Source organism: Hemibagrus wyckioides, linkage group LG05 (genome assembly GCF_019097595.1).
Source record: "Hemibagrus wyckioides isolate EC202008001 linkage group LG05, SWU_Hwy_1.0, whole genome shotgun sequence".
Lineage (NCBI taxonomy): Eukaryota > Metazoa > Chordata > Actinopteri > Siluriformes > Bagridae > Hemibagrus > Hemibagrus wyckioides.
Genome location: NC_080714.1, coordinates 9,407,424 through 9,427,925, shown reverse-complemented (window position 1 = coordinate 9,427,925; position 20,502 = coordinate 9,407,424). Strand labels below are relative to the sequence as shown.

Below are 20,502 nucleotides of genomic sequence, written 5' to 3'. Positions count from 1 at the left end.
TCAGAAATGCAGCATGCAGATAAAATGTCAGTTTAGTGTGGAGACAAATGACAGGTAGTCTAGACGCATGTGTATGCAACATGTCTATGGTCTCTTGGTTGAGCTAAATTTAATGGCGGTTGTAGACAATTCATATGTAGCTGCACACTTGGCAGCATTTGGTATTACAACAGTACAGGAGTATAGACACACACAGATGTCCAGAGTTCCTGTTTTTTGCATTTAATATTTTAAAAAATCCCATCAGACAGTCTTCTAACATCAGTGCAGTTTATAAGAACGAGGAAAAAACGTGATCTTTGTAAAGTTTGGTGAAGGACAGAAAACAGTCTGGGGCTGATTTTCATCTATCTATCTATCTATCTATCTATCTATCTATCTAGCTATCTATCTAGCTATCTATCTATCTGTCTGTCTGTCTGTCTGTACATCTGTCTATCTATACATCTAGCCATGTATCTATCTATCCATCCATCCATGGATCGATCGATCTATCTGTGTATATATACAGGGGTTGGACAATGAAACTGAAACACTGGCCAATTTAGTGTTGGAGGTTTCATGGCTAAATTTGACCAGCCTGGTGGCCGATCTTCATTGATTGCACATTCCACCAGTAAGAGCAGAGTGTGAAGGTTTAATTAGCAGAGTAATAGCACAGTTTTGCTTAATATATTGCAACGCACACAACATTATGGGTGACATATCAGAGTTCAAAAGAGGACAAATTGTTGGTGCACGTCTCGCTGGTGCATCTGTGACTAAGACAGCAAGTCTTTGTGATGTATCAAGAGCCACGGTATCCAGGGTAATGTCAGCATACCACCAAGAAGAACGAATCACATCCAACAGGAGTAACTGTGGACGCAAGAGGAAGCTGTCTGAAAGGGATGTCCGGGTGCTAACCCGGATTGTATCCAAAAACCATAAAACCACAGCTGCCCAACTCACTGCAGAATTAAATGTGCACTTCAACTCTCCTGTTTCCACCAAAACTGTCTGTCGGGAGCTCCACAGGGTCAATGTACATGGCCGGGCTGCTAGAGCCAAACCTTTGGTCACTCGTGCCAATGCCAAACGTCGGTTTCAATGGTGCCAGCAGCGAAAATCTTGGGCTGTGGACAATGTGAAACATGTATTGTTCTCTGATGAGTCCACCTTCACTGTCTTTCCCACATCCGGGAGAGTTACGGTGTGGAGAAGCCCCAAAGAAGCGTACCACCCAGACTGTTGCATGCCCAGAGTGAAGCATGGGGGTGGATCAGTGATGGTTTGGGCTGCAATATCATGGCATTCCCTAGGCCCAATACTTGTGCTAGATGGGCGCATCACTGCCAAGGACTACCGAACCATTCTGGAGGACCATGTGCACCCAGTGGTTCAAACATTGTATCCTGAAGGCGGTGCCGTGTATCAGGATGATAATGCACCAATACACACAGCAAGACTGGTGACAGAGTGGTTTGATGAACATGAAAGTGAAGTTGAACATCTCCCATGGCCTGCACAGTCACCAGATCTAAATATTATTGAGCCACTTTGGGGTGTTTTGGAGGAGCGAGTCAGGAAACGTTTTCTTCCACCAGCATCACGTAGTGACCTGGCCACTATTCTGCAAGAAGAATGGCTCAAAATCCCTCTGGCCACTGTGCAGGACTTGTATCTGTCATTCCCAAGACGAATTAATGCTGTATTGGCCGCAAAAGGAGGCCCTACACCATACTACTTGCTAATTACTGTAGTCTAAAACCAGGCGTTTCAGTTTCATTGTCCAACCCCTGTATGTATATATATATATATATGTATATAGCTTACAAATATTAAGTACAATCACAAAAAAGTAGAATCTGACCGATAAAAGTACAGAACAGCCCATGTTGTAATGAGGATATGCGCTTTTCACCGAGAGACAGCAAGACTGTGCCCCTGTACACAAAGCAAGCTCTGTGCAATAAATAAATTCAGTGTGTTCTCAGATGTTTTTTACCCCACTGTACAAACATGAATGAGTGATATTTTCTTCCCAGAGGTGCTTTACTGGGCTCGGATCTGGAGACTGCGGAGGCTATTGAAGTACACTGAACTCATTGTCATGCTCATGGAACCAGTTAGAGATGACTTCATTCAGTTCAGAAAGCTTGTGCGACAAAACCGACCACATTCATTAAGACATACACTTGTTACATATACACAAATGAATTCAAATTCAAATTTCATTTGTCACATACATTTACATACACAGTACGACATGCAGTGAAATGCTTTTTCACGACTGTCCGGTATGTAAACATATATAAAAATGTATTGAGAAAGAGATCCATAAAAATAAAGATAAAAATAAAACTAGATTATCTTAAAAGTATAAAAATAGAAAATAAAGTAAAATAAAATATGAAAATAGGTGTAAAAATATGAAAATATAGGTGCAAGTAGATAAATACTTGTATATATTATATACGTGATGGGATGTATGTGTATATGCATATATTGAGGTGATCCAGTGTTTATCATTAAAGTGTCCATGTGCTGGAATAATTGTATAATTAAGTGTCAGTTTGTGCAAATATGCGAGGTTGTGCAAAGTGATGAAAAGTGATGGAAAAAAAAGCAGGGAGACTCTGCAGAGAGAGAATGTGATGGTTGTATAGCAAGTCTTTCACAGGGGCTTATATGGGAGATGCTCAACATAATCTGGAGCTAGTAATAAATCAATAAAAAGATGTGTCTATATTTAACAAAGAGAAACATATATTTGTTGATTTAATTGTTTTTGTAAAGGATATATTGGTATGCTGTACACCGATCAACAATAACATTTTGACCACCTGCCTAATATTGTGTTGGTCCCCCATTTTCTGCCAAAACAGCCCTGACCTGTCATGCACTGTGTATTCTGACACCTTTCTATCAGAACTTCTTCAGCAATTTGAGCAACAGTAGCTCATCTGTTGGATCGGATCACACGGGACAGCCTTCACTCCCCACGTCCATCACTGAGCCTTGGCCGCCCATGACCCTGTCGCCGGTTCACCACTGTTCCTTCCTTGGACCACTTTTGATACATACAAGAGCTGCAGTTTTGGAGATGCTCTGATCCAGTCGTCTAGCCATCACAATTTGGCCCTTCTTCAAACTCGCTCAGATCCTTACGCTTGTCCATTTTTCCTGCTTCTAACACATCAACTTTGAGGACAAAATGTTCACTTGTTGCCTAATATATCCCACCCACTAACAGGTGCCATGATGAGGAGATAATTCACAGCACCTGGCAGTGGTCATAATGTTATGGCTGATCAATGTACATGCAAAGAGCTCCTTATAACAGACAGGTTTTCTGCCATATAAAAGTCTTCAAGACAAATATCTTGAGCTTTCTGGTTCCTCTGTGGCATGGCAAACTGCATATTTTTTTGTAATAAACTTCAAAAAGAGACTGATGAGGTGTTTATGGCTCTTAATAGCATCATAAACTGAACTTATTTCATTGGTGTTCAACAACATTACCAGAAACTTTGAGTGGATAAAAATCAGGACCTAGCTTTCATTAATTATTCGTAAATTGTAAAGTGTGACACAATGCTGTGGTGTAAAGGGGAATAAAATACTTTGAGGTGTGTTGTTATAAGGAAATAATCATCTTCAGGGTGGCAACAGTAGTCTGTAGGGGCGTTGCCATAGTAACACAGTATACATAGTATAGTTGCCACTGTCACCCCTCAGAGACAGGTGAGTATTTCCTGCCCGCTAGGTTGCATCATTAGTACGTTATCTATCCTATCTATGGGATTAAACTAGTGCATCTGATATCTTCAACAAAATGGCAGATTCTAAAAACTGTACATTTAGCACAGAGCACAGTTTCGGAGTACGCAAAGTTATCCACTAGATGGCAATAATTATCTAGCCACCTGTCTGTTACCCGGAACTACTTTCAGGCGGCAGGACCTAGGCATTTTGTTTTTCCGGTACTTTAAAAACGCGCCGAGTAACTTTCAGGTTTGTAATCTGTTTCTGTTCTACACTTATAGTTGTATATATTGCGTTTTATATGGCCTTAAAATACGTAATTAAATGCATGCAAATGTTTCTCTGATATCTAATTAGGAATCGACCGATTATCAATGTGGTGTACGTTATCTTAGCTGGCTAATCGCGACTTTACTAGTTAGACTTGGCGATAAGCGGGCCGCATTTCAAATAGCGCCCTGGAGGATATCTAGTGCCCTAACTAGGCTGTCAAGCCGCTATTACTCCATGCACTATGTAGTGCACGTGCATTGCGTGTGTGGAGGTATTTGATATTTAGCCCCACGTTATTTACCGTGTGCTAACTGAGCTAACTGTTGTTAGTGTTGAATATGTGATTAGAGTTAACAGTTAAAAGCTATGTTGGTCGATTGGCCGAGTTGCTATCCAGTGATTATACGAAATCTTCAGTAGCTAGCAGGCTAAATTAACCTTTATTATGGGATTTTTAATATATAAACTATAAACTCCTATTAACACTTAGCTGAGGGATTTATTTTAAATATAAAGCAAGCGTCCAAGAACCGCTCAGTACATATCACATTAATGAGAGTTATTTACATTTATAAAGTCAACATTATTTATTTAAAACTATTTTATGAGGTTAGGTTTCAGCCAATTTTTTATTTATTTATTTATTTATTTTAACAAATGACCGGGAAATTTAGTTATTAACTATGAGTCCAATAATAATAATAATTATTATTATTATTATTATTGTTATTGTTAATAATAATAATAACCTTGTTAATGGCAGGTCTAAGAAAAAAACTAAAGAAACTTTCTAACACTTTGAGCCAGTGATTTAACTCATGTTAGAAACATCCTTGCTCTTTATTCACCAAGCTTTCCTTGTTTTTGTTTGTTTGTTTGTTTTAAAAAAACATTCAGCTACCCATGTTTGTCTATTAAAGTGTATAATACCGTTTCATTATTAAGAAATCATAATTGTTTATTTATAAAAGGAGCAGTGAGCATTAACGCTTGTAAGAAAACTAACTCTGACTAAAACGTTAGCGCTATTAGCTTTCTGGACCTTTTTTGAACATTTAAGACCCAAAAAAATTCCAAACATGATCCAAAGGTTAAAATCTGATTTTATGTTTTGTCTCATATAAAATTCTTGGCTTCAATTCCCACCACAACTGTGTTAATTCGCCATGGCCCTCATTCTGTCACAAACCCTCTGCTGTGAGCGGTTACAGAACAAACCTACTACAATGTTATGCTTCTGAGGACAATATTAAGTACTGAACTCTCGAGCTGTAAGTGCTGAGGCACCTGCAAGACTGAAGCGCACACACTATATTGCCAAAAGTTTTGGGACATCTGCCTTTACATGCAGATGAATGTAATATGGAGTTGGCCCGCCCTTTGCAGCTATAACAGTTTCAACTCTTCAGGGAAGGCTTTCCACAAGGTTTAGGAGTGTGTTTATGGGAATTTTTGACCATTTCTCTAGAAGTGTATTTGTGAGGTCAGACACTGATGTTGGACTAGAAGTCCTGACTCACAGTCTCCGCTCTAATTCATCCCAAAGGTGTTCTAGGATAGGTTAAGGTCAGGACTCAGTGCAGGCCAGTCAAGTTCCTCCAAACCAAACTCCCTCATCCATGTCTTTATGGACCTTGCTTTGTGCACTGGTGTGCAGTCATGTTAGAACAGGAAGGGGTCGTCCCCAAACTGTTCCCACAAAGTTGGGAGCATGAAATTGTCCAAAATGTCTTGGTATGCTGAAGCATTAAGAGTTCCTTTCACTGGAACTAAGGGGCCGAGCCCAACCCCTGAAAAACAACACCTGAATTCAATGATCTGGAGGGGTGTCCCAAAACTTTTGGCAATATAGTGTACTTACAAACCTGTAAGCCAGAGAAAACAGCAGGAAAATATAGAAATATAATCAGTTTCTCTGCACTGTCAAGTGACACAAAACACGTTTCCATGTATCACTGGTTTATTGGTCTTTTCTTGCAGCTGGTCGTGACTTGGAGCTGATGGGGGACGAAAAAGACACCTGGAAGGTTAAAACACTCGATGAAATTTTGCAAGAGAAAAAACGCAGACGAGAGCTTGAAGAGAAGACCGAACCCAAGCGCTTGAAAAACGTAGGCTGAGTTTTGTGCTTTAGTTATGGCTTATTGATTATAAAATACATTGTCATTTATATTGTCTCGTTTATCTCAGGTCTGTGTTATGTGAAGTCAGTTGCCTCATGTCTCAGTCATCCATGTCACATCTCAGTCATGTCAAGTCTCAGGTTTCTCCATTACCTCAAGTCTCAGTTAATTTTGGTTATGTTAAGTCTCAATTATGTTCAGTCTCTGTAATCTTACTGCTCAATTATATCAAGTCGCAGATATCTCGGGTCTCAGTTATCTCATTCTCATTTAACTAAAGTGTCTTGGTTATTTCAAGTCATTTGTCTCTGATCTTTGTGGTCCCAGTTATCTTGCTTACTTCATGTCTCAGAAGTCTGACTTGTCTCAGAAGTCGGTTGTCTCAAGTCATTTGTCTCAACTTTTTCAAGGCTCTGTAATCTTAAGTCATTTCTCTCAGTTAATTCAGAAATTGCAGTTATCTCAAGTCTTAGTCGACTTGTGCAGCTGATCCTATTAGGCACCAGAGGGCTCTAAAAATTGCAATCTTTTTCCTCTTTGGGCAGACGGATGATCGGGAATCCAAACGTGACACTCCAGAAGAAGGAGAATTACGGGACCACAGGATGGAAATAACAATACGCAACTCTCCATACATAAGGGAAGACTCAACAGAAGACAGGTACTCCACATATCCCCCTTTCCTAATTATAGTATATTTGTCTCATCTGTATCTCACGTTTTATAATAATAATAATAATAATAATAATAATGTATTTGCAGGTATTAGATGCTGTCATAAAGAATTGTTATAAAGAGTCAATTTTAGCATCCAATAGAAATTGATTGTAACTTGACTTATATTGTCAGAAAACTAATTTTAACTGCTCTTTCCAATTTATTGTAGAGGAGAGGAAGATGACTCGCTAGCCATAAAACCTCCTCAGCAGATGTCCAGAAAAGACAAGTCATACCACAGGAAAGAAGAGAAGCGGAAGGATAAGAGGAGACGCAGGAGCCACTCTACAGAAGGAGGTAGCCACTGTTGCTGTGATTACTATGTGCTAATTCTCAGACCGGCTCATTTTGTGAATTTGCAATTTGTTGTTCATAAGTAGGAAAGCACACCCGTGTCAAGGACAAAGAAAAGGAACGGGAGAACGAAAGGAGGAAGCGACAGTGGCAGGAGGACAACAAAGTTCGCAGGGACTATGAACGACAGAAGCGGCGGGATCAGGCCAGGGCTCACTCTCGCAGGGAGAGGTGATTACACACACAAACGCACAAAAGTTGTCCTTTTTCTCTATTTGTTTTGAATGTCGACCCAGCGACATTAACATAGTGGTATAAAGCTAGTGTTAAGGGTTGCAGTTTACACTGATCAGGCATAACATTATGAGCAGTGAAGTGTATAACACTGATGATCTCCTCATCATGGCACCTGTTAGTGGGTGGGATATATTAGGCAGCAAGTGAACATTTTGTCCTCAAAGTTGATGTGTTAGAAGCAGGAAAAATGGGCAAGTGTAAGGATTTGAGAGAGTTTGACAAGGACCACGTTGTGATGGCTAGACGACCGGATCAGAGCATCTCCAAAACTGCAGCTCTTGTGGGGTGTTCCCGGTCTGCAGTGGTCAGTATCTATCAAAAGTGGTCCAAGGAAGGAACAGTGGTGAACTGGAAACAGGGTCATGGGTGGCCCAGGGGGAGCAAAGGCTGGCCCGTGTGATCTGATCCAACAGGCGAGCTACTGTTGCTCAAATTGCTGAAGAAGTTAATGCTAATGCTGAATACACAATGCATGATGGGTCAGGGCTGTTTTGACAGCAAAAAGGGAACCAACACAATATTAGGCAGGTGGTCATAATGTTATGCCTGTTCTGTGTATGTGGAACAAAAACCTAGATTAATTCATTATCTTTACATGATCGTCTGTCTGATGGTCAGTCATTTGTTATATTGGTACATCAGTACACTTTTAGTCTACAAATAAAAAACGAACGAGCACTTGAGTGAGAAATAACAGCACGAGTTGCTGAATCTTTATTCAAGTGTGCTTATACAGCTTTTTTTTGTTTTGTTTTCCTTATTTTTGCTGTATGTGTAGCGTCTTGAACCTCCCACCACTGCTCACATTTTCATGCTGCTGATAATATTTTTTTTGGTCAGGGTTATGGGTCTTTTTGAATCAGTTTTGTGTGAACATTTGAATGGATTAGATTACATTTATTGACTTTGATTGCTGAGCTACTGGGTTTGTGATTGCTTGATTGGCTGAAGAGCCTTAGGGAGTTGTTTGGTTGTTAATAATGCTGTACACTTGGATGTATCGGTGCTAATGGATTGCATCCCGTCAAGTAGTTCTTCCTGTGTCGTCCACAGGGACCGTCTGGAGCAGCTGGAACGCCAGCGTGAGAGGGAGAGGAAGGTGCGTGAACAGCAACAAAAAGAGCAAAGAGAGCAGCGCGAGCAGAAAGAGAGGGAAAGGAGGGCTGAGGAGAGGCGCAAGGAGCGAGAGGCACGGCGAGAAGGTAGTCGTCTATCTATATCACTGATATTTATGACAACACAATGGAATTTTTTTTTTTTTTTTTGTCCTGTTGGTGTCACTGTTAAACTGTAAAATAATAACATTTATATTAACCTGTACACAAAACAGCAGCTAAAAATGTTTGATGTTGCTACGCCTTTTGTGGCTATTTTGTGCCTTATTTTTAAGAAAACTGTTTGAATTGGCACATTCGCAAGCACAGGATTGTTCTTTTAAACTCCTAGCATGAATATGAAGGCCCATGTGTAATTACTTTCTATGATAGCTGTACTCTGTGAGTGGCAAGTAATTCAGGATGCACTAACTGCTCGAGTAATCTTAGAGGAATCTGTAAACGCTTCATGTTTGTGCAGGTCCTCCTTCCCACCACCGAGGCAGCGCCCTGGAGGATTATGGAGACAAAGCCAAGTCTAGGCACCGCAGCCGTAGCCGGAGTCCCGTTCGTCTACAGAGAGAGCAAAGACCGGAGAGCAGTGAACAGCGGCGACCAGGTCAGTCATACTTGTACTAATGGACCACTGTTTCACCATGTCCTCTCCCAAGAAAACTGAGGTATCATCAAGGACTGTCAATTATGAATTATAAGGTTGGATTAGGTGAGACACAAGCATAAAGGGTCCCCCCATATTTTATTGGTCAAATTTGTTGGACGCTTTTGGCTATAGCTATGATGTTTTGTCTGTTAGCAATTATTATGTAGTGTTTTCGTCAATATGTTGATCCCAAGCAATCAGTGATCTGAGCCATTGATTCCAGGCAGCCTGAAAACATGTCGGTAATATTCTCTGGGGCAATAAGGTGCAGTATCACATCACACATACATACAAAATCAATAAATACTTACCCATTTTGTAATCCTTCTAATTCTTTGACATATTAACATAAACACTCTTTTCCCCAAAGGGAAATTTGCTTTTTGAGCCAGTCACAGGCTTAAAAATAAATCCAGCTCTGTCGTGTGTGGGTTTTAAAGTATTTGGAGCGATTAAGTGTACTCAGTGTTCTAATATAGTTAGTCAAATAATTAATTCAATTATATGATTGTATTTAATTCCACCGCATATATCGTGCCTGTAGGTATTTACTATTAACATAAGCTTTTACCGTAAAATAAAGCAGACTTGTGGAATTAGTGTAGATTCGTTATTGGTCGTTTATTGTGGTGGAACTTTTTTCCCTTTGTATTATCATGATGTCCTTCTCGTGCATAGACACACACACACACACTTTAAGTTTCCATTGTCCATCCATGTTTACCCCTTTAAACTTTTCACATTTTTTGGTGTTACAGTACAATTGAAAAGTGTTCACCCCACTCTGGGTCAATACTTGTTAGACCCAACTTTGCCTGCAATTACAGCTGCAAGCCATCTGGGATATGTCTCTATCAACTTTACAGATCTGGATCCTAATATTTTTTGCCCGTTCTTCTTGGCAAACTTAAGGTCTGTCAGACTGGTTGGAGACTGTTGAACAGCAATTTTCAAGCCTTGCCACATATTCTCAGTCAGATCGCTATCTGGGCTTTGACAGAGCACATTCAGGTTCTTGGTTTTAAACCATTTCAGCAAAGCTTTGGCAGCATGTTTTGGGTTGGAAGGTGAACCTTCGCGCCAGTCTCAAGTCTCCTTCAGACTGGAACAGGATTTTTTTTATTTTCTAGAATTGCCCTGTATTTGCCCTAGTTCCATCCATCTTGACTTCAACCATAACCACATTTCTGCGTTCTTGTTTTCGTGTCTGGGCAGTGGTTGTCCTTCACAGTTACTCTTCACCACCTGGCTGCTTCTCTGACCAATTCCATATTTTCTCAATCACTGGCTTTTGGTAAATGACATCCTCTAGCTCTCTGGACTTGTGGTTGTGCAAAATTCCTTCCCCTTTTTAAACATGAAACTGAAATGGTCATCATTTGCTTTCTAACACTAATTATGCAAGGTGTTGTATGTCTTTTGATCATTTATTAATCCTGCCTTGTATCCATGATGTACTTTCCACACATTGTGGAAACAGAATATTAATACATGCTTGAAGCACCTGTTACATAGCATCTAGTCAGAGCACAGGTTCAAGCTCAAAGCTGCTCCAGATGTTTGTCAAGGGCCCAGCAATGTATATTTGGGTTTGTTTTTTTGCAGGTGCACGCCTGTTACATCCTAAAGTAATTATGTGGCTTAGATCCTTATCCACCAAGCTATCCTGGCCAGACAGAGTCTAAGACATGAACCACACCATATGGGGATTTCATAACTCCCGTAACTTTTTTTAAAAATCCACTATAACCGCGTTAGTCTACTTTTTGCTTCTTTTAGATAATTGCAGTTCCTAAGTGTCTGCTGTCTCCATATGGACCTTCAACAATATGATATGTATTTATATCAGACACTGTAGGTTTCGTAATGGGGTTTGGGAACTGTAGACTTGGACCAATTTCCAGACCAGACAGAGAGGGTCCAGCATCTTTATGTAGCTCACAACACTATTATATTAATATTAATATAATTATTTTTTATAACAAAATATCCAGATGAACTGCCCAGTGGTTTTGCTCTGAATTCAATTTTTTTTTCTCATTTCACTTTATCTTGTATATTTATAATATTGACCTTATGTAGTTTTTGAGGCCTGAAAATTCATACTTGATATCACACAAATATTTTACTGCTATTTTATTAGTCTAGTCACTGGCTTAAAGGCTAGTAGTCTGCCACTTTTGCAACTGTTATGGTAGCTATTAATAAGTGCGTATAAGGTTATTTCCACCCTGTAAAATGAATTTCGGCCAGAGTTTTTCCTCCTAGTCTTAATGGACCATTCTAGCTCAGCTTGTGTGGTAATAAGACACTTTTAGTGGCGTGTGCTAGCCATTAAAGTTCTCTCACTGGCGGAGTATGTTGTGCGGTCTGCTGCTTGGAGGCCATTAGATCACCCGATTTCTTTCACTGTTTTCAGGAGATTGCTGCGAACGTGATAAGCATTCCTAATCTTGGCCGTTATATAACAGACATCCATGCTATTGTTGTTGTTTTTTTGATTGCACAAGCATTATTGTTTTTGTCCTCAGTGAAAGAAGAGAAGCAAGAGGATTTACTGGCTGATCTTCAGGATATCAGTGACAGTGAGCGAAAGACAAGTACAGCAGAGTCTTCAATTGGTAAGCGCATGCATGCACACACCCAAGAAACTAAATCCTGCCATCAAATATTGATTTGTTTTCACATATATGAAGATGGTTACCAGTTTATTATGGTCTTTTTTGCAATTAAAGGCTCAGCTTCTGGTTCGGAGGAAGAAGAGGAGGACGACGACGAAGAAGAAGAGTCCAGCAGCCAGAGTGAAGAAAATGAAGAGGGAGAGTCAGGATCAGACTCTGAAGGATCTGATCAGAGTGCAGGTCAGTACCGATCTTCAGGTCAGCTTTAGACCTGAATGCTCCCAATTACATTCTTCTAAACCGTACTGAAGTTCTTTGCAGACAAACATATCAGGTCAGTTTTATGGTCTTTTCCAGTCACTTCTGGCAGCACTAATTCACAATACTGGCTTTCTAATTCAGATGCTGGAAATGGTCACTCCATATCTTTTTAATATCATTGACTCGTTTCTTTTATGTTTATCTGTAGAAGACGTGAGTGAAGAGGAGCAATCCGAAGAAGAGGAAGACGAAAGAGAGAATGGCAATCACATACCTACTGGTGAGGGTGGGCCTATAAACCCAGACACTAGATGACTCATTTCGGTCTTTTATTTTATGGGCTTTTCTTTTTTTCATAAAGTCCTGGCTGCTGTGCAGGCCAGTAGATTTGCTGTAGGTTTTTTTTTGTTTTTCCTGAAAAGCAGCGATAGGTTAGTGCTGCTGAAGAATAATGAATGTATCACACCAAAAATGTAAGCAAAGCCAGTTACAAATATGCAAGATTTATGTAAAGAGAAAGATGGAAATATTAGACGACTAGAGGGAATATGATAAACTATGAAAAACAGTTTGTCCAGATAAAGATTAGCTACTTGAATACAAAAACAATAGACCCATTTTCTCTATTAAAAAAGTAAATACGCCCTTGCCTTCAGTAGCTGTTCCATTTGGCCCAAGCAGCTTTATGTAGGCATGAGCTAAAACTACCTACCAGTCTCTGACATCTACTGGGGGAATATGCCCACTCCTCCATGCAGAATTCCTTCAAAGTCTGAGCTGGGCTTTGACTAGGTCAATCCATAACCCTCCATTTCTTCCTTTTAAGCCTCTGCTCGGTGGATTTCCTTGTAAGTTTGGGATCAGTATCCTGTTGGGACATCAATTCGGCTTCACCTTTTTTGACTCATCTCCTCAAGCGCATTTTGGTTTTAAATAGAGCTTGTCGTCAGTTTTGTGATTGCAAGTCGTCTGGGCCCCAAATCACAACATTTCCCCTACCCGTCTTGTCAGTTTGTATAACGCTGTTTTGATCAAATGCTGTCTTGCCAAATTCCTGGGGCTTGCCTAGATATTCTTTAGCGAACTTAAGTCTTGGCCTGAGAAGCTTCTTCCTGGCATACTTCCCATGTAGACCAAATTTGTGCAGGTTTCTGCACTTTTCAGCAGTGGTAAGCAGCTACCTGTAGATTCTGTCATGAAATTCTGGGGGTTTTAGAGACTTCTTTTAGCATCGAACCATAGGCTGGGATGGTTTGGCCTGGACATCTTGGCAGTGGTTTTAAATCATCTTCACTTGTAGGTAATCTATTCCGGACAGCAGAATGATTGATTTTGGAAACCTTTTTAAATCCCTTCCCAGACTCACAGGCACGTACAACCTTATTTCTAAAAGCCCCAGAGAGCGCTTTTGATCTGGACATAATGACGCTGTACACCGCAATAACAAAGAGAATAACGAGACCACATATCTGAGGTTTAAATAAAATGGGTTCCTCCAAGATATTCTGTTATAGGGTTCTAATCATTAGCACCAGCTCGTGTGCTTCTGATTTCATGTGAAGTAGTGGCATATGTAGGAGGTTTGCTAACTTTTTCCACATATACTTGCATGTCTGTTTATTTCAGTTGTATAAATGATGACTGGACTGTTCACTTGTTGACTTTTATTTATCAGTAGTGTTTAAACAAAGAGCAGATATCTGTATGTCCAAATATGTTGGAAAAACTTTTCATAAGGTGTACTTAGTTCTTTACATGACTGTTTATATTTGTAGCAAGCTAAAAGGCAGTTAACCTGACGTGCGTGTTATGCTTTCTTAAGAAGAAAAAATCCGACTCAGTTAATTTAGTTGTTCTAAAGGACTCTCTCTGTTTTATGCTTCATGGTGCTGGATCCTAGTGAGCTACAGGAAAAATACTGATTGCTTCTTATAAGGTTTTCCTGTTAACACAAGCGTTTCTCCACAGTACCAGAGTCACGGTTCGATCATGATTCAGAGGAGAGTGTCGAGGACGACGAGGGTGAGGAAATAGACGCGGGAGACGTGACCCCTCAGTCTCATTCTCAATCAGCCACACCAGAGGAAAATTACGTCCCAGATTCACCACCAGTCTCACCTGTCGAGCTGAAAAAAGAGCTGCCCAAATATCTGCCTGCGTTACAGGTATGCAGTAGGGCCATCACCGACGACTCTAAAGAAAGGGATTTTTGAACAATTATGAGGCAAACAAATCTCATTGAAAATTTCTTTTCATTGCGTAATTAAATCTGGTGCACTGTATGCATCCATGAATGGCTGTACCTACCTACATATAGTTCTGTCTCGATGATGTAGATGAAATATTAATAACTGCCACAACTGCCTTTTTTTTTGATGGTGCCTGTTTTTTTTTTATTGTCTAACTTTTAGTTTTTTATGGGGATGAGTACTTACAGAGTGTCCTTAGATGCTACTGCTAGTACTCAGTAGTCAATAATTCAATACGTGTATGTTAGACATATCAAGTCAATACGACTTGATATGTCTAACATACTTCACGTTTTTAGACCTCATTTTATGAGAGTAACCTTCAGTAAACACTGATAGAACAACTGCCAGGTTCATTCATGCTTTGTATTGCAGACATACACGCTCCTCAAGTGACATGGCACTGGTGAAAGGAGCAGAGGTATACTTCATGCAGTGAACATTTAGCCTTAAAGTTTGAAAACAGGAAACATGTGGAGTTTAAAAATCAGTATGTTTGGTTGGGTTTTTAGGTTTCCGTGAAATGCCCACAACTCCATCAATCATGTCTTATATTAGGTGCTGGATATTACCATAAAATCAGCGCTGTTAAAATGTGATTATGTTTAAATTGGCCTTGCTCAAAGGCCCAGCAGGGGCAACTTGGCAGATCTGGGTTTTAAACTCGCGACCTTCCGATCAGTAGTCCAGCAGCTTAACCACTGAGCTTCCTCTGCCATTTTGTTTTTATCCGTGCATACAGATTCTGTATGTTTATTTTGTATGTATCCAATTGAAGCACGTTGAGAAATGTTGTATTTGAAACACTCACCATCCTACAGAACGTTGCAACATGCACATGATTCCTGCATTTCTGCTTTGTTTTAAGGGCTGCCGTAGCGTGGAGGAATTCCAGTGTCTGAACCGTATAGAGGAAGGCACATATGGGGTGGTATACAGAGCCAAGGACAAGAAAACTGATGAGATCGTAGCTCTTAAAAGGCTGAAGATGGAGAAAGAGAAAGAGGGATTTCCAATCACCTCTCTCCGAGAGATCAACACTATCCTGAAAGCCCAACATCCCAACATCGTCACTGTCAGGGTGAGCTATTTAGACCTAGAGCTGTTCAGATGCTTTTTCCTGACCTCACTTAGATAAGTTAATATTTGTAAGGTTTCTTCATAACTAATATTTCGTGTTTCTTGCAGGAGATTGTTGTGGGCAGTAATATGGATAAGATCTACATAGTGATGAATTACGTAGAACATGACCTAAAGAGTCTTATGGAAACTATGAAACAGCCCTTCCTACCAGGTTAGTTACCACCTCTGTAAAAATGTGGGGTTTGAGGGAAGGGGTTATATGTCATTTAAAAAGTAACATACAAATACAAGACTTCCATTCGTCTCTCTCTCTCTCTGTCTATCTATATAGGTGAAGTGAAGACACTGATGATTCAGCTACTAAGAGGAGTTCGCCATCTCCATGACAACTGGATCCTACATCGTGATCTTAAGACCTCCAACCTGTTGCTGAGCCACAAGGGCATTTTAAAGGTGCCACATGTCTTTGGCAATATGTCCGCCTTTTTCTTGGCGCCTAAAATTTTCCTTGTTTTATAGCGGAAACTGGTTTCTATTTACATTTTAAGATCTCATAAAATAATTAATGTTTAATGGTTAAACAGAGATACAAATCTCTTCATTCTCTAATAAGAATGTAAAATGATATTTTTCATCTGCTGGTTAAGTACACAGTGGAATAGCTGTTATTTCCAATAGTCTTCCCTTTCCATCAAAGCTGTTTGACTTTGGACTGTCGTCCTGTCAGGAATAATGTTCTCGAGTTGACGTGTGTGGTTTCTGTCTTGTGTAGATTGGCGATTTTGGACTGGCACGAGAGTATGGATCCCCATTGAAGCCTTACACACCTGTGGTGGTCACACTGTGGTACCGTGGCCCAGAGCTTCTTTTGGGGGCGAAGGTCAGTAATAAATACATTTTAAACTGTAAAAGCTGTGCCTAGCCTTTACATTTATTCTAAAATCAAATGCCAAATTGCAGGTTTTCGAAAGAATATGCTAATGCAACTTTACTTAGGCCGTGTAAACCGATTGATGGTATTTTTCACGACAGGAATACTCCACAGCTGTGGACATGTGGTCAGTGGGCTGCATATTTGGTGAGCTACTGACCCAAAAACCACTCTTCCCGGGCAAGTCAGAAATTGACCAGATCAACAAAATATTTAAGGTGAACTTTTCTATTTATGCTTATCTCAGAAAATCTTGTACTTTGAAAGGAAACTCTGGTTTTTAGACTTTATTAGGAAAATTGAAGTGTTTTGGGAAAAATTAAAGGGGAAAAGCATTCAAACACACCCTTAATTTATTTATTTATTTATTTTTTTTTTTAAAGTTGTGCAAAATCCCCCAAATCCTCTTAAAACTGTTTGTGTTATAAGCGAGAACGTGTGTGCAGTTGGTTTTTCCTGTGTTGTAGGACCTCGGCTCTCCCAGCGAGAAGATTTGGCCAGGATACAACGAGCTGCCTGCGGTGAAGAAGATGACTTTTACAGAATATCCCTATAACAACCTGCGCAAGCGCTTCGGAGCTCTGCTCTCAGACCAAGGCTTTGACCTCATGAACAAGTACGTTTTGGATTTTCAGGTTGCTTTGAGAGAGACACAAACCCATGCACACAGTCTCAGAGCATTAGGTTTTTATACGAAGGTAGGTACTTTTAATCAAATGGAGTTTGTGATTTTGTTTTTGTCTGAGGAGCATATGTTTTACAGTCCAAATGGACAGGAAAATAGGAATCGAAATTTTTCACCGAGCGAAATATGTATAAGGAATTGTTGTAGAGGGTAAAAACAGTGCATAAATAAATACAAAAAAAAGTCTACTGCTACGTATTATGTTCCCAGTAATAAAGGTAGCGGGTAAGCATTTCGATGCACTATAATATCAACACAGTATGGTATGTTATACCACAGCACTGTTAAATTCTCAAATCTGATTGGTCAAAAGGGTGCTATAGGTTCCTAGGTGTACAATAGTGGCAGCCGTAATTCAAATCACAAGTTTATATCAGAGATTTTGATCATCATTTCTAACCACAACACCCAGCTGTTGATCATTTTCCTATAACAACACACCAAAAATCAAGTGTGTTATTTAATTTCCATGCTAAGCCAACATGGCAGACTCCCCAAAAATGTGATATTTTTCTTGAGGCTCTGTAACTGTGTGACCTAAATATTTTAGTCAGGTTATTTGTAAATTTCACACTTGGGCACGTGTGTGTTCTGTACACACGTGCACCGCGTGTTTGGTGTGAGGAGACGCCCGTGTCTTTGAGTTGGGTCTGTCTGGAGCAGCAGGGGCTTGCGTCTGTCAGGAATCTGTTTGACATGCTAGACACAGGGCAGACAGCAAGAGCAGCCAGATTACACATGCTAGTCTGCAACCCTGATGATGTCAGGAAAAGACCTATTTACTTCTTTTCCCTCTTGCTTGGATTTATGGCTAGCTTTTCATAAGCTCTTAGGCGTGCAACAGTATACAAATGACATCACAAATAAACAAGACAGGCTTTTAGAACAGGGTGGACTACTGTTTATTTTGAAGTCTTTTTGTTTTCTTTTTCAAACAGACTTGGTGTTTGCACTGCTGTTGTAGTTTTGCAGCATTTTCCTTCCCCAATTTGGTCACCTACCTATTCACCATTCTATCCAGCTTTCCCTCACTGCAAACAAGCTACCAACCAGACAGGTTCATTTGTGCTTCCTTCCAGACATGTGAACCTTTGCAAATGTGAAACCCACGAAAATCTGCCCTCTTCCTCATACATAAGCTCACAGATGCCTGTGATTGGTTAGTGTCACTGTGATTGACAGGGGAGCACGGCTATACTGTCCATAATATCTAAAATCTGAGAGAAGTTTTGTCTCAAAGCCAGGGATGTCTGTATTGTTTCAGGATGATTAAACATATTTGTGTTAAAACATATTTCTGGCTAATCTCTAACCCCCCCCACCACCACCATGTTAGTGTGTAGCTTTGAGTAAATCTTTCTGCCATATTCACTTAAGAAATTCACATTCACATGTGATGGACTGTTTATTGGAGAGATGAGACACATAGAGCGAAACAGGCTGACAAAACAAGGAATGTTTATCCACAAGCAGAGGGAAAATGTACTTTTTAGTTAAACAAGCATCCATCACATAAACAGTTGTGATGGCTCATGTTGGATTCACAGAAGGTACTAGCGGAATCAAGATCAGCGTGCAGCGCACTGGGCCATATGTAGCTGTTGAGTAATCCTTTACACAGTCCACTCAGTGCTGAGCGTCACCCCTCTGCTATCATTGCACATTTCTTGCACTTCACGGCAGACTCCTGCCAGACCATTGTGGATTTGGATTGATTCGGATTTTTACAGTAGAATTATTGTTCATGCGAGGAGTTAAAAGCAGTAGGGATAAGACAGCTGCAGACAAAGTAGAGCGGGGCTGCCAGATTACACAAAGCTGAGTAATCCACAAAACCCAAATATTTTTGCATGGTGTTTTAAGTCAGCTGTTTTACAATGCAGTTGATGGATTCGTGGCTAAAATTTAAGAGAAGCTCAAGGAAAATACAAGCTCGGGCTAGCATGCAAGCCATTTTGTCTGATGTGTAAATCAAATCTACCATCTCTCACTGTTAGATTCCTTACCTACTGCCCAGCCAAGAGGATCAGTGCAGACGAGGCTTTGAAGCACGAGTATTTTCGGGAATCGCCACTCCCCATCGAGCCCTCCATGTTCCCAACTTGGCCGGCGAAGAGCGAACAGCAGCGGGTGAAAAGAGGAACAAGCCCCCGACCCCCAGAGGGAGGCCTGGGCTACAGCCAGCTGGTAGGAGACACCACTGTTATACTGCCAGTGTTGTGCCTGGAAGGCTTAATGTGGAACTCAAGATATCTTTTATACACTTATATCTTTTATACACTTGACAGTAGTCCTAATGCATCCCTCCATGAAATTAAACTCTGCTGAAGCCAAAACAACCAAATTTAATGACTCTTCTGGACCACATTTTCATGCTCACATTTCTCACCTCTTTTATTTGTCTTGTTTTTTTTTTTTTTAGGGTGATGACGATCTGAAAGACACTGGCTTCCACTTGACGACAGCCAACCAAGGACTGTCCAAGTCAGGCCCAGGATTCAGTCTGAAGTTCTGAGGTAAAAGGCCAGAGGCTTGGGATTTTAATGCTCTTTGTGGCACTAATGCCAGGACTCGGTTTGAAAGAGACTCCCTGAAAGCTGACCCAATTTTTCCTCAGAGGCTCCTTCACGCAAACTGTTAAAAACAGTCCGAAGACAGAGACCTTCAAGTTCTATCTGTTCATCTACTCCTGGCAGTTAGAGGCGATGAACTGCTCCTCCGTCACACTTAATCCCAAATTGGGGTTCTGGCTTCTGATGTAATTGAATTTTTTTTTCTTTCTCTTGCTCAATTTTTTCAGTCATTTACTGCTGTTTGTCCCGTTTGTAGTTGAGTTTCAGCTTCCACTCTATTCCACCAAGCAGGATCATTACGGATTTTGATTTTCGCATGTTTTTTTTACGCGACAGACAAAGGACTGTTCAATTTTAAAACTGCATTCCAGCCTACACATACTGGATTCATAACTGGAGTTGTGTAATGATGCAGTTTGCCAAAACCGCCGGTCATTGACGCAGGTGATATTGTGTTGTAAGAAATAAACTATTTCCAAGTCTATTTATACACTTTTACGACTTTATCACATTTCAAAAGGCACTTGTTTTTGTTTTACCTTAAAGCAACAGTTAAGGACCGTTATGAAACTGACGTTTAAAACAGAAATGACAAAAAAGTGGGGAAAACAGTCAGGGCAGCCTTGAAAGCAGCTCCAGCACCAGATGTCCAAAAATGATGTCATCCTTTGCACTGCACACACTCGGCACAATCAAGTCCGCCTCCTTCATTTTTTATTAGCGAAGAAGCCAGAGTGACTTTCCGTTGAAGCCGATATTCTCCACTTTAGTCATGGACACTTAATGATTTGGGAGTTTATAAAGCGGAATGAGAAATAAAGTGCTTTCAATTCCCAGGTATTATATAGCATCGTGTTTCATGGTAGTAGCCCTGACTCACTTGGATGACGGCT

General features: G+C 40.3%; 1 protein-coding gene across 2 annotated transcripts; it reads left to right on the top strand.

The window, feature by feature from the left end:
• The first annotated feature begins 3,936 nt into the window (after positions 1-3,936).
• cdk11b (cyclin dependent kinase 11B) lies at positions 3,937-20,093 on the top strand. 2 transcript variants are annotated; one of them, XM_058389571.1, is made up of 19 exons: positions 3,937-3,996; positions 6,001-6,131; positions 6,689-6,804; positions 7,030-7,157; positions 7,241-7,385; positions 8,505-8,653; positions 9,027-9,164; positions 11,738-11,827; positions 11,942-12,067; positions 12,297-12,368; positions 14,057-14,253; positions 15,206-15,418; positions 15,526-15,631; positions 15,752-15,873; positions 16,193-16,300; positions 16,453-16,569; positions 16,819-16,967; positions 19,034-19,223; positions 19,459-20,093. In XM_058389571.1, exons 2-19 carry the CDS (start codon positions 6,021-6,023, stop codon positions 19,549-19,551), a joined length of 2,370 nt encoding a protein of 789 aa, XP_058245554.1. In that variant the 5' UTR covers positions 3,937-3,996; positions 6,001-6,020; the 3' UTR covers positions 19,552-20,093. The 2 variants fall into 2 exon arrangements, with proteins under 2 accessions (XP_058245554.1, XP_058245553.1); XM_058389570.1 differs by having other exon boundaries at positions 7,238-7,385.
• Positions 20,094-20,502: the final 409 nt, after the last annotated feature.

Coding starts and splice junctions, on each gene's coding strand:
- cdk11b (XM_058389570.1), top strand. CDS start 6,021: ATGGGGGACGAAAAAGACACCTGGAAGGTTAAAACACTCGATGAAATT. Junction 14,254..15,205: donor AATATCTGCCTGCGTTACAG/GTATGCAGTAGG, acceptor CTTTGTTTTAAG/GGCTGCCGTAGCGTGGAGGA. Junction 16,301..16,452: donor AGCTTCTTTTGGGGGCGAAG/GTCAGTAATAAA, acceptor TTTTCACGACAG/GAATACTCCACAGCTGTGGA.